Source organism: Strix aluco, chromosome 13 (assembly GCF_031877795.1).
Source record: "Strix aluco isolate bStrAlu1 chromosome 13, bStrAlu1.hap1, whole genome shotgun sequence".
Lineage (NCBI taxonomy): Eukaryota > Metazoa > Chordata > Aves > Strigiformes > Strigidae > Strix > Strix aluco.
The window spans coordinates 17,525,436-17,540,510 of record NC_133943.1 but is presented as its reverse complement, the minus strand read 5'-3'; the positions used below and the strand labels follow the sequence as shown (position 1 = coordinate 17,540,510).

At 38.1% G+C, this 15,075-nt stretch overlaps 1 protein-coding gene across 2 annotated transcripts in view; it reads right to left on the bottom strand.

Annotated features, from left to right (window-relative positions):
• The window catches only part of DOCK2 (dedicator of cytokinesis 2), a 206,740-nt gene extending 193,841 nt beyond the window's left edge, over positions 1–12,899 (bottom strand). The window contains exons 1-2 of one of the 2 annotated variants that reach the window (XM_074838147.1): positions 12,695–12,899; positions 2,383–2,466 (exon numbers count right to left, since the gene is read on the bottom strand). In XM_074838147.1, the coding sequence (XP_074694248.1) occupies positions 2,383–2,466; positions 12,695–12,737 (127 nt within the window). In that variant the 5' untranslated portion in view covers positions 12,738–12,899. The remainder of the gene's footprint in view (positions 1–2,382; positions 2,467–12,694) is intronic. The other variant, XM_074838148.1, reaches the window with a different exon arrangement.
• Positions 12,900–15,075: the final 2,176 nt, after the last annotated feature.

Below are 15,075 nucleotides of genomic sequence, written 5' to 3'. Positions count from 1 at the left end.
CCGTCTGAAAGAAGGGAGTGCAGTATCGCAGTAGTGGCACTTGAAATACTAATTCAGATTTTGTTCCATCTGTGTCCCAGTTAAGTCACCAGAAACTTCTACAAAGAACATAAAAGGAAGAGTTCAACCTTGCTAATTACAGCAAAAGCCATGTGCACTGTGCACACATTCCATCATGAAACATTACCTGCACAGCAACAGTAGTCAACTCTGCTGAATATTTCTTCTATTTCACCCCAAAGAAAGCATTTTATGACTACAAGCGTACATTTTCTGACTATAATGTCATGAACAGCTATTATCTCTTCCCTACCACCTTTTCTCTCTCACCATTTCTAACACAGCACAGGTATTTCAGCCATGCAACCAAAGCATTAAAAAAACCCAATCCCAAACCCCAAACAATACTGTGAGAAAGGCAATGTTAAAAGTCACAGGAGAATCGCTGACCTCAAAAAAGACTCAGGACAGATGTTTTTCAGGTTTTTCAGCACTGGGATTTTTTCCCAGTATTTTCATAACTTAGTTCTAAAACTGAATTATTTGCACATAGTCTCCAATTTACAACCAAGTGTGTAAAATCTATTTCATCCCATTTGCTATGAATGCACATGTATGTTCTGCACGTATATTTTGTGCATGCAAAACAAACTAAAATAGCACATAAAAACGCACACAGAAAAAAACCTGTTACTGTTGGTTACTCTTCAGCTGCAGCTGGCAGTATATTTTTACAATATCTGATAAAAGATGAACTTCCTCACTTGCACAATATGAAAGATTCCACTTCTTCACTGACAAACTTATTTCATAAAGCAAGCTATGAGATAGTGTGTTAAGGGCAGAGGATTCAGAAAAGACTCTTAGAGAAAAAATAACCCCGTAAGATCACCATTCAACTTGCTAGGCTGGGCTGACAACATGACAACAAATGTACCACGGGAGTCAGAAACCTGAGATGCTGTTTCTGTATTTAACAGAGATGGGATGAGGAGGTTTCTGGTTTGCCAGTGTGATTTTTCTTATGCAAAATATTTAGAGTGGAGGCTTGAAGAATTATGCAGACCTTTCATTTTTTAGGAGAGGACACAAATCATTACTCTTGACTTTTGAGAGGTGCATCTGTTGCCAAATAGTCTAATGAGTAACATGGATATCTTCACTGATGTTTAGAGATACCGAATTTCTCTTACAAATAGAAGAAGAAAAAAAAATACTAAACACTGCAGGTTACTCAGTGGTTTCTCAGATGCTCTTCTCTCAAATACTTTGTTGTTTCTATGCAAAACAAGCTACACCTCTATGGAGTGGGCTGGGCTCAAACAGCTTCAGATTCTTTGCAGCCTTGTGACCACAACATCCAAAGTGTCTTTCAACACTGAGCTGTCTCTGTAACTGCATAATACAGCAGTTGGCCTTTCTCTTTAATGTAAGTACTGTTAATAAGACACAACTGACAGACAGTGGAAGTAGGTTGAAGAAGATAATTTTACAAAACATTTTGTAAAACTTGAAGCACTTCATAATTTTTTTTAAACTCTTACCCAGTCAAGAACATCACTGCAGATTGAAAATAAAGTACTATTAAATGACATTTGCAGATACCTAACTGTTGAATTAGTAGTAATAATTGCACCCTTGATGCTTTATACTCATAAAAAGTCAAGTAGCTCTGGCAGACTTGGGGGAGAATTCAGTAAGATTGTGAAGATGCAGATCAAATCAGTATGGAGGAATACACTCACTACAGTATCAACAATGAATTCAGCTTCACAAATGTACAGAATTTCATGTTCACTTATTCTTCCACTGCTTGTATTGATATTAAGCTTATCTCCACATACCAACTACATAAGTTTGGATCAGCATATCATCTGTTTCTTATGCATAACTTGACTTGGACTTCTGCTGTTTAGCATGTTCAGCAAGTTAGATAGTTTTCAGAAATGTTTCTATCATGCTCACCTACAGACTACTTTAACATACTAGATTTCCATCTTGCACTATAGGATGATTAGAGTGCTGAATATCTCCTAGCAACAAATATTTAATTTAGAGACAAAAACGTACTCCATTAAAACTTCAATCAAATCTGATGTAACTTCCATCAGGTATATTACAAGCTGGCATGAATTTCACAAACTCTACATTCACCTTGATGACTTCCTCATTTGGTAATGACTTCCCAAAAAACCCACATGAACTGTGACTGTTCTGATTTTGGCTGTCTAAAAATGAACAGGTTCTTCCTCAAAAATAGAACACCACCACCAATACAAATAAGAGCATTAGACAACTAATGTAACACAGAAAACTGCTGTGAAGTAAAAGGATTGAGTTATTCACACAGAGAAACCCGTAGCCTGAAGGCAACCGACTTACCTTCACAGGACTCCAAGATATGGACCACATCACCAATCTGTAGAGGTAGTTGTGATATTCCTGTGCCTTTGAAATTGTATATAGCTGAAAAATTAAAGGATGAAAATACTGTTTTTCAATACTGCCATACACTACAGTTAAACTGAAAAACACACATGGCTTCTGGTACTAGGATAAACACACTAGAATAAACAAACAGAACCATAATTCTGTCAAGCTTCATCCATTACCATTACATAATCTCTTTTCTTGTGAAAATGCAAAGGTGTTGAAAATGGCCACTGCTGAAAATAAAATAAAAAACCCACAGCATATGCATGAAAACAAGATATTCATAACGACTGCTCTGCACAAGATTTAAGAGCACCTATTTAGATGCAGGTCGTCGATACATACATGCTCATTGTGCTGGAGAATTGTTAGTCTACTGGTCTAAGAATTTAAGTGCACAGTTTACAGAAATTTATGGCTACACTGTCGAGAAGGGGCACAGAGACACATACGAAAACCAAATTTACTGAATTCTTTCCTGGGTTTAGATGCTTCATCTTAACATGAAACTCTGTTTCATATGGAAACAGTAGAAAGTTTCATAGTTTTCTGTATTTAATCACTCTGAAAAGAACACAGGAGCAGTGGAATTTAAAAGTCTTCTAATCAGGTGCTTATCTATATGTGGTTAAGAAACAGCTAAGTTTCAGAGAGAATTCAAGAAAACCAGCTTCTTTACTAGTTTTTACATTCTAGGGTTACAGGATGTGGGCTGCTACAGTAAGCATTTGTTTCTGTATATTTTTTCTTCTTGAGCTTGGTTATAGACTTTTACAACAGCATTACAGAGTAGAAGTGATTATTGAAACTAGTATCACACAGGGAAACTGATTAAAATGTGTAAGCCTGAAACCACAATTAAACTGTACAAGTAGGAACAGTACACTAACTACTAAACATGACCTCTGTTGTGCAGTAAAGATTTCAGTCAGCAGTTTTCTTCCTTTTTTCATGACAGTGTCCCAATCCAAGCACACATACAGAGCATCCAAACTTGCAGTATTTTGGACTAGGGGGAAACTGATCTGGAAAGCTGAGCCTACCTTCAGTATATTCCTGCATTCCTTCTGCTCCCCACTCCAGGCTTTTAAAGCAGGATATTCATCTCTGCTAGGCCAAAATATACACTAATGACATGTTTTACTTACAAATTTTACTTAAAATTATGTTTAAAATCTCAGATTAAAGCTCCTTTCATGAAAATGCCTAAGGTAGAAATGTAGACCTAAATAGATTTATCCTTTTCACTTTTTCAAGTGTTCCATAAATTGTGTTTCTTGTTTCTTTTGACATCACTATATTCATTGTATTTCTGGAACAGAAATTAGGAGGAATTTCAGGTTTAATTAAAAGCTTTGTTGGACCAAAAATAAGTTCTTATTTTTGTTGTCATGAAGAGTCCTTCCCACCAGTTCCTCCTGATTGGGTAGAGCAGGGCTTGAATCATTAAACATAAGGAGGGAGAAAAAAATAAGAAAAAATAACTTTGATGTGAGGCTCTGCTGTCCGGATTTAGCCATTTTTTCAAGAGAATCTTGAAGACACTTCCTCAGTGATGCTCAGAGAACTGCCTTAGCTCAAACGGAATCAAATTTAAGGAGTAGATGTTAGTTATGTTCTGACTGGCTTCATTTCGTTAGTCTTGACACAGATGTCAGAAATGGAAGATGGCAAACAACCATCCTGAGTTATCGTGATGTTTAAAGAGAGTTTTCCACCAGTGTTTGGTGGAGGGATGAGTGGGGGTGTGCTCTCACTTTTCTTGAAATGTCCATACATATTAAGATTACTGTTGATTAGCATATACTTTATACTTCAAAATACACACTGCTCGACTTCCAGTTGTATTTGTCTCAAAATATAGACACAAATTACTGAGTCATATGTTCACATTGCATATTGGTTTTGTTCTCTTAAACACTTCATTTAAGAGCAATTAACATATTGAAAAGTGCAGTAACAAACTGACAAAGGAAGTGGCTATCTGAACTAAGACTTTTCTAAATGACTAAGTGGAAACTTAATGTGAGAGGTTTTACTGTAGAATTCGGATTGTTTGGTAGGATGGGTTTAACAAATTCCTTTACAAAGTTTTAAGCTATAGACTTATCCAGACATTTTATGATAAAAATTATGTCCCATATACTATTGCAAAAAACTCTATAAACAAACAACCTAATACCATCAGCTACATCCAGATGTATTATTTACAGCACCTGACAGCTTAACTATTTCATCTGCTAAATTTTGAATTATTAGCTGTGAATGAAAATTTGACTATTGTGTTCAATTATATCTTCTGTCAACTGTAACTAGTGTAATTTCCCTTACAAACTGTGTCCCTCTTATGTTGTGAGTATCACCTCAGACTTCACCAGCCAAGAGGAGGGTTCCCTTTCCTCCTGCCTCTGTTGAGATCTTCAGGGTTGTGTGTGTGTGGTTTTGTGTGCACAAATACTTATTTCATTTATTTTGCTCTTCAGAAATAGTATATGAAAAACCTGTATCGACTTAACGTTTTTTTGGTAGGAGACTCACAACAGATTGTTTTTTTTTAAAAAAATAAACTCTCCAGCCAGTAGAAATAAAGGCCCCTTCAAATGACTCTGAAGAACTTTCTACCACTCCCATCCCTGGCATCCTCTATCCCAGCCATAAATACAAAGTGAGACAGTATCCTCAAGGCACAGATGGTGGCTTGCTTAAAGACCCCAGCATTCATTCTAAATCCCAGTTGCAATTGTTGACCTCAGGAGCAACTAATGTCATGGCAATAAGATTAGTGGGAGAGATTTGGATGGCATGTGCCCTCCCCAGCAGCACCAGGCTAAGGCGCTCCCATCGGTAGCGTACCTGTACACAGACGCTGTCGGATTCTCCCAGAACAGCACAGAGCCTGCCCAGGAGCTCCAGCCTTAAGGCAGGGTTCCTAAATATGGACTTAACAGTTCATTGAGAATATAGTTAGCAAATTCCCCCCCGCCCCAGATCAGCAAAGAATAAAAACTTTCTTCTTAGAACTCATTGTAACATCAGTGGTAATTTTATAGCAGGACACACACACATGACACACAGACAATAAACAAATAAAAACCCAATGGAAAAGCCCCTTCAATTTCAGGTGTTTGTTTTAGTTCCCTCAGGAGATGAGCTGAAAGCCAGCACACCACAACAACCGTGCTTCAGAAAGCAAGCCTAAAAAATACCAGGTCAAACTGCTAATATAAAAGATTTTCCGCACTGAACTCTGCTCAAGCACAAGTGGACTTTGAACTGTATCTCAGAAAGATGGAAGTGACTCCCAGCATTCCCCTGAAGCATGCCCAGAAAATCCATTCTTGTTCAGCCACACAATACATGATGTAAATACAGTTAACTCTAAGAAACGTCTGTGTCTAATTCTGCTATCACTCCTCACACATTCAGCCACCCAGAGCATCAGTGAAGACATCTACCAGTAGCCATCCCAGTAGCAAGAAATGAGTATGAATGCTGAAGAAAATTCCTGTTTCCATTTAATTCCTACATATCTATTAAAGCCAGAGCTGTCAGATATGATAGGCACATCCCCCCCACTAGATAGATATGTGTGTATGCTATTGAATATGTATATGCATGGCTATGAACCCTGTCTCATTAAGTCACATAGCTATATACATGTTTTTCAAAGTAATGAAAATCTGTAGAGAACATTTCTCTTGACATTCCAAGACACAAGGTAAATGAAACAGTCACTCTTTGTTCAAAGCAGGATTCCTCTTAAAATATAAATTCAACCAACCACAGATTGAGACAGAAACACAGTTATAATTTTAATTATATGTCCTCAATTTAGAAGATGATAAGCAAAAAAAAAAAAAAAAATTAAAAAAATACATTGTATCTCATTTGGCAACATTCACACACAAAACACTCTAGAAAACTCACAGTAATCCAGGTAACAGAATCCCTTCCTCAAAAAGCTAGATTTCTTCAGTATTCATGTACTTTAAAAACACAGATTCTTGCTATTTACATGATTAGACTGTAAATTAATGCAAGATGGGAATGGTGAGCAAGGAAAATCCCAGACCTGCAACACTGAAGCCACTTATTATCCTAATCTTCCTACCTGTCTTTCCTGCCTGTTTTCCTTCACGTGAAGTACCTGCCCTGTTCTTCATAACAAATACAAACATTACATTGTTTCATTTTTGAAACTCACCTTTTAGTAATAAGCCACATTTCAAGTTGGTTTTCTTGACTACTTTCCACCCTTCCACTTAAACAAAATTCTTTTCAAATTTCCAAGGTATAGCTTTGTTGAACCAGCTCTTAATTTCACTTTACCATAATAGGAGGACAATCTGGAATGTTTCCTACGTAGTAACTCATGAAGCAATATGCATATTCAAACAATTTCTAATGAATAGCCTCAGCAAGAATCCTATTCCATTTTACTTTTAAATTATTACAGCTTTACCTTTATGAGCAGCAATATAGAAGTTGTACCTTCTTTCCTTACGGATCAATTCTTTGTGTTCAGTTACCATTCCCTTCTCATGAAACAGGATGAAATTACTCAGCAAGGACACTGACAAACCTCATGTGAAAATGTTATGCAGACCTAACAGGAATTTCTTGACTGCTGGAAAGAAACCTATAAAATTTGTGTTCCAGTATTCTGAGTTAAGGATCTCCCCTTAAATGTCACAGAGCAAGCATGCTATAAGGAACACGACATGTACGCATTTCCAATGAGCATTTCAGAGGTCTGAGACATGAACCAGAGCTTAAGGTGGGTTAGAGACTAGTTTAATTTATTGGAAACCATGCTCAAAGGGTAGCCCTTCAGTTCTCAGACAACTGTTATCTCACGTAACAAATGAATACAGATTTCTTCGCATATTTAACTCTGGAGGCAGCTGAAAGGTTTAGCTGACTTTAGCAGCTACTCTTCATTCTTAAACACAATAAAGCCAGTATGAGAACCAGGAAGTTCTAACATACCCAACTAGTTACATGAAGATATTGTTTCTGACTCTTTATCTCTTTGTAGAAAATAGTAGTAGTCATTTTTCTTAGAAGTCTTTATAAAGAACAGAGTATCTAACTATATGTTTTCTTTCTCATGAAAGATTGTGGATAAAGAGGTGACTTCCCCAGCTTTGTCTTCATCTTACTTGTTTGTCTCTTGCAGTGAGCTATACTTCACCAAACTGCTGTTGTTTCCCAAGCAAACAGAACAGTCTGTTGGGTTCAGGGGCTGCACTTCATGAAGTAGGCAACCTACCCCGAACAAAGCTCTGCCGCCTTTACAGCTCAAGCTACATAGATTTCACGTAGACGTAAAATAATTTTTCAGAGGTCTCCAGCAGATGAGATCAGACAAGCCAGTCACAGCCCTTCGCACTCAGGTTGAGCATGTGCTTTTCTACAGTTTCAGAGTCACCCAGTCCTCTCCTCCCCCCAACTTATGCTTCAGACCGACAAATACCCATTTTCAGATGCAGCAGTAAAGGAGTAAATCTGACACTTGAATTTAGCATTCCAACATAATATTTCACCAGCTCATAGCTTTTTCACAAATGTGATCGTTTCAAGGCCTGAGCAGATTTCAAACACTTTTTATCTTACACACTACTAGGAAACTGTCATCCAAACCCACTAGCCCACCATGACTTTTCTGTCTTGTACTGTCTGTAAGAGTAGCATACATTTATGCTAGGAATGCTGCAGCACTAAGAACAAGCTTCATGTGTGAAAACAGGTGTATGGTTCTCAAGTGCAAAGCTGTATATCAGCTATCTGGAGTATCCTATTTAATTAAGTAAAACACCAAAGCGGGCACACGGCCTGCATTCTGACATCACCAGGAATCCCAGCTGGGACTCTGGTCTTCCAAACCTGCTCAGCATCGTACTGCTCACCCAGAGGTTGGGCCAAACACTCTCAAGCTGTAACTCTGCTCATCAGTAGAAACTGAGGGCGTCAAGCACTCTTCTAATAAAAGCCTTAAAAATTCAGCATGAGATTTATTCATCGGAGACTTGAAAACAAAGATTTCCAAAACATAGAGGACAAAATAGTCCTATATGGTCAAAAAGCTTCCAGTCTGTATTATTCCAAAAGCTTTGGAGTTTGTCTCAGCAGACTCAGTTTGCCCATATTTCTTGCTTTTCCTGAGACACAGGAGGCATGCTTACAACAGACCTTAAACTCAAAAAGCACTTTATTTATAACTATAGTTGTCAACACCCCATATTCCCGGCCTCATTGCTCCATGGGTTTCCTATTGTTAAAATTTAGGAATTACACTATTTGTATTCCAATTTTTAAGTGCGTAAGTTTATTAAACTTCCAAAATCTCCTTTGAACACTCTTGCAAAACTAAATCTTCAGTGTGACCATTTCCCTGATTGATGGGGGGGATGGGCAGTATGGGACAGGACAACTGATTGTGGTGGTATGTGTGTGTTTGCTTGGGGTTTTTTGTTTTGTTGGTTTAGGGTTTTTTTTAGATTATTCTGGGTGAAAGACTCTCCCACTATTCTTACAACTTATATGATGAAAGAACAAATACATTTAGTTTCCAAGGTAAATAAAGGAAAATAAAACAAACTGTGAGCCAACAGCTTGGCTAAGACAAAGGAACTCCCAGGTATAAGCTATAGTTGATTGAATTTGTAGTTATCTATTAACTTAAAGCAATTATGCAAAAGCAGAAATGGAATGCTCCCTACTGAAGACAACCTACAAGAACAAGTTACATGTATGAGTACCTATATAACTAGTATTCTATTATTGTTGGAAAGTCCAGGTGATTGTTGTTCTCATTTTCCCTATTCTGCCTTGCAGCAGAGTAAACCACAGACATTGCTATGATTATGATTTTTTACATACAAGTATAAAAAGTCTTGTAATACAATGTTTAACAGAAAAAGCTTCTTTAACCCAGGAAACAGGCTTGGGGTAAGCAGAGAAACAGCAGGTGATAGTACTACCACCACACATGATGACACAGCTTGCACAGACTCTTTTACATCAATATCATCCATGTGCTTGTGGCCGAGACAAGCAGGGGAGCAGGCACAGGGTAGCTGAAATACCCCAAGGTCTGCAGTGTCAGTTCTCCCCACTGACCTACTCTAGATCTTCAATTGTGATATTCTGTTTTGGACTTCCCACTGGAAAGCACCATCATACCTACCCTTCTTCAAGGAGCAGTTCAATACGCATGCAGGACACATCTAAAACTATTTTTAGAGCAGTGCAATAATCGGTTATGGCAGCTACAGGAGAGGGAATGTATATTCAAAATACACTTGACAAAGAGCTACTGTTATTTTGGAGCTCTGATATGCTTTGTATCATGGATTCCTTAAGATCTGGTATCTGCCAGCCACAAATTTAAAAACCTAAATACATTTACCCAAAGCCTCACAGCCATAAAACTTCAGTAGCCATTTCTATAAACAGTAGGCCTAATCTCATTTGCCCGTTATTAGTCCTGTACAGGCAAGGTTGTGGGCTCTTTGTTCTTGAGCAGGTTACTTCATGGCTAACCAGGTTTGCTTTATATTCTATGCATAGAAAGGAGAAGGTATCATCTTTGAGAATGATCTGAGCATAAAGCAGAAGTCCACCTGCTGCTTCACAAACTGGATATATCACTTCCTTTACCTATTTAAAAGAAATTTATCAAAGCTTTGATAAATTTGTTGTCTGCTTTTAAACACTAGCAAATTCCTTAAAGATACACATAATCAACTGCACTATTGCTTATTTGGTGCACTTGATAAACCCTTCTCATTATTCACCCTCTCTGCAGATTTCTTTTAGTCAAACAGTGGCTGTTTGCTTCTTTGAGATAATCTCAACAGTAGGTCGTCGTCTTAATTTGTGGCAAGCAATGAATTTTAAAAACTTGAAAATAAAAAAAAAAAAAAAGACGGAGTGTTATTTTGCCCTTGTCTTCACTCTTCCTGACACAAAATTACATAACACTGATGTCCTTATATGACAGCAAGTTAGTCTTTCAGTTAGTTCTAACCCCTAGCTCACAAGTTACAGGTCACTGTGTTGGCACCTGAAAACTTCCCAAGTCTCAGGACTCCTCATCCACATGATACAACAGATTGCAGAGGATTCAGTGAAGTGTCTAACATGAGCAGTCAGACTTCTTATAACTCCGGTCTCTGTTTTAAACCCAAAAAACAGACTGAAGGAGGAAACACTTATCAGGGAGATGGGTGAAAGCAGGAGAAGCAGTATGTGTAGCAGACATTTCAGAAAGTGGTACCTGTACATAGCAGGGGTGGCACTGGTATCACCCTACGAACCACACGTAGTACATACTCTCAAGTGAGTGCCACAGCTGTTAGAGCTGACAATATTTGAAAAGCAAGAACACTGGTCCACTGCCAGACCAAATAAAATCTAGTCCTGAGTTTTTAAAAACTCATGAATTTGTGTTGTCTCTGCGGCAGTTCAAACTTAACAGTATCAAAATAGTGCCTTTTTTTTTTATATTTTGATTTAATTTTATGCACTAAAATAAGTGTTCGTAAGTGATTCAGTTAAAAGCTTACTATTTTGAAATAAATATTCTTAGATAAGAGGTAAAGACTACTGCTATAAAAAATTGCATATTCTGAATATCATATTTTAAGTCAAACAGTGCAGTGAATTGTTCAATCAAAACGCATTGTAGCATTCATGATAACAAACTTCACTGGATTGGCATTACTTAATAAAGTAATACGCATTTCACAAGATGATTTTTATTATGTGTGGTTTGCTGCACCTCTCAAATACCACAGACACTACCTTATTATACTAGCTTTTGTATTCTCGGTGATCATATTAGCTATGAATTACAAACAGGCAAAATTGTAAACAAAGCATGGCCAACTGACTGCTGAACAAGTGACAGACAGATTGCAACTGGGCCCTTTTCAGAAGACAGGCATTCAAACCCGGTAGGTGGGTCCACTGCAGGGGTACATGTATAAAAAAAAAAAAAATCACTAGCCTTTATCACACTTAACATCAAGTCAGGTTATTTGGCCCCCATAATGTTAAAATTATAGTGCAAGAAGAATAAGCCTTTTTTGTAATTACACAAAACTCACCCCGACACAAAATGCTCCTTGTAAAAAGCTGCTACAAGCAAAGCTTGGTTTATATTATTGCTGTGAATAACTGATTAGTATCTAGTATTTTTACCCATATGCAAGATAACATCTGTAACTAGTACAGGGATACAGAGACCACGCCCAACAAATCCAGTTGTATTCTCCCAAATCAGAAAAACACCTGCAAAAATTAAGTACATTCTACTATTTGTAAAACTGAAACAGAAAAATATTTACACCCTTTATTTTGTAATATAAACTGCCACCAGAACAAGCTACTTGCATTTCACAATTCTGCCACTGCTGCACATGGGAGTTGAACAGGAAGACATTCTTTTCCTCTTATTAATTCCTTGATGATTCGTTTTATTTCATGAAGTCAGTTGGATCATTTTTTTGTTTTTAATGCATATCACAAAATTCTATGGCTTTCTTAAAATAAATAATGTCTTTTAGAAGAATTTGGGGATTCCAGATTAATAACTATGCATTACTTAAAACATAAGTACAAGATTAACTGTCTTCTGTACTGAGTGAGAACCTGCAGTTAACTTCAGCAGGACATTTTTTTTCAAGTGCTTCAGCTTTGATTCCTAATTTTAAGGCTTTTTTTAAAAACAGCAATTCAGCCCTCTGTGCAAGTTAACATCATTAATTTTAAGAAAAGGTGAACTTAGAGGATGACTTTCCTTCCAAAAAGTATGACTTACTAACTCATATAGATTTTTCTGTAACACTAACCTCAACTTAGTCTCTCAGAAGCAGCTGTAGGATTCCCCTTCCCCTACATTTGCTCCCTATAACTTTTTATTATACCACTTCCTAACTACTTACTATGCAACATGCTACTTATTCAATCCATTTCTAAAATATCAAGGTGGGAAAAGCTGCATTCCTGTGAGAATTCAAGGTTTGAGAGAGGTGGGTGGATGTGGTGGAAGGGTTACATCTCCCAAGCTGACACTCTTGTACTTCTTGTCATTCTGTTTAAAAGATTAAAATTTTGTACAGAATTGATCATTTCAACTAAGCCACCATGGTGAAGTGGAGGGTGTCAACTCATCACACTAGAAAAAACACCTGCCCACATCCTGTTCAGAAGTTATGAAGACAAAAGTCAAATGGCAGTCTATTAAGTTACATACCCACGCCACTCTTCTGGTCTGTCTTGTGCCATCTCGCCATCATACATGAATCCGTGAGGCTCCGAAGGACGCCCACCACCAAGGAAACCAAGATTTATAGGACACACACTTCAAGATGGGTGACAAACAAAGGCACTGGAAGCGAGATCTGTCTCCCAGCTGCTGTCACAGAGGACGAGCGGGCAGGCTGAGGCAGCTGCGAGGGTTCTGTGAGATTTGCTGCTGGTCTGAGCTTCCTTCCTCTTTTCTCAACTCAAGATACTGTACCCAGTGTCATGGGGGAGGGGAATCCCAAACCGGGTGCTCGTGTTGCATGATACTGGCTGTAACACATCAGCAGGCAAAAAGGAGCGAAACCACCCCAGTTCTCTCCTGCACCACCCCTAAACTTAAGAGCTGAGCTGGAAGGCTACTGTGTGCAAAGCCCAGCTACAGTAACGATCTCTAAACATTGGTTAGTTCCGTTCTGAAACGCCAAGGGGGCCTTATTTCTTAAATGGCACCAAAACCAGATTTTAAACATTTGACTCCACAAGACACTACATCTTAAGAACTGCTTTCTTCTAACCTGTCCTGGAACAGGGATTTGTTTTCCATGATAGACTACCCCTCGTAAGAGAAATGAAATTAAGACAAAGCCACAATATTTCAAACCACACCCATTCCTTTTTATTTCTGTCATTTCACCCTTGGAGGAAAAAGTAGGAGTTTCTCTTTAGTCTCTAAACGAAGCAGCACTTTCTTAGACTTACTGTCAAGACAAAACTTCAAAAAGCAATTATTGTGTATTTACAGCCTTTACTTTCACAGGCTTCTGTGTGAGCTAACCTACATAATGACATTTTGGATGTGCAAAGATCAAGCCAAGTTGTTTGTAATTTGGATTAAGGACAACATGCCAAATTGAAAACAAGTATGTCACCTTCATTCAAGTTCTTGATTTACAGTTTGGAATTTAAAAAGAAAACCAACACAAAGAGACAATGCTTTAAAAGATTTACTGGGGGTTTTTTGTATCTCCTGCTCAGTAGAACAACTTCATGTGACAATCCTGTCCTCTGGACTTTACACTGCAACTTAGCCATCATTGTTTATCAAAACTGTTTAGCAGTGCTGTGCTACATCCGTCAGGACATTTTTAATAACATATGACATGTCAGTTCTTCATTTTAACCAGCAATCATGAGAAGCACAGACTGCCAGTCTGTCTTGTTGCACATGGAATTCTGAAATCTATTTCTGGAGAAAAACCACCTTCAACTCAATCTCAGATTTCCTTGAATTGCCCTAATCTTAACCATGTCTACATACTAGTTTAGCAACAGGATTTAGCTAGTTATTTTTTTTTTAGCTAGCTATTTTTCCCCCTAAAATAACATTGACATTCATGTTATGTTTATTAAAGGAAGCTCAATTCTGAGGAACTCGCATTATTTCCATCTACAATCAGATTCACCTAAAAGTCCTAAACCTTTCTTTTCCATGGAACATCCACTTGATATTCTTTATCTATCAGAAAAAGATTTTGAGGCTGAACCATTTAATCTTTCAGTTTACTATGTATTTTGAGTAATAACTTCCTAACCAGCAACGTGTTCCTTACTTGTCTGAACCCCTGCCACAGCAAATCACCCCTTCCCATATACTATCTGGTCTAAAGATCATGACTTGCATTTATTTTCTTGTTCTACATTGCTCTTCCTCATTATGTTTCCCTGTAATACAAAAGTCCAGAAGAAAACTGTTCCTTTCTAGCACTCACTTAAAAACATGCTTTGTCATGTAGGTATAGTAAGTCTAAATAATACAGTTCTACCATATTTTGAAAAGAAATATCTGAAGAAATGATAATACAGAAATTTCACCTCCAAACTGGGATCCAATTTGCAATACTTTTCTGATGCCCTGAATCTCTTCCATCTCAGAGACCTGGTTCTGCAAAGAGTACAAGACATCTAAATACCGCCCTGTTTGGACACAGCTCTGTCCCCAGCTCAGCGCTCAGCCCCGCTCACCACCAGTGCCCCGACTCTCAACCCAACCCTCACTGCTGCTCCACCTGCCACCCCTTCCCCCACCGCCGCTCTCCGCCCTGCACACATCTGCTGTCGCTTCCTCCTGGCATACTTTCATGATGATGCTTTTGCAACTCATTAGCTACTAGCACCTACTACTTTTCCCATAGGTTCGCTAGAGCAATGGCCCCGTCTGACTGCCTGAAAAAGTCGTAGCTCTAACTTCTAATAAATGGACTGAACAACATCTTTCTTTAGCTTTAAGAGGAAATTGCATCCAGAGAGTCAAGTACGTGTGGTAACCCAAAAATCCTGTGTTCCTATAGCAGGGGACAAACCCCAACATGGGGCTAGACAATTAAGACT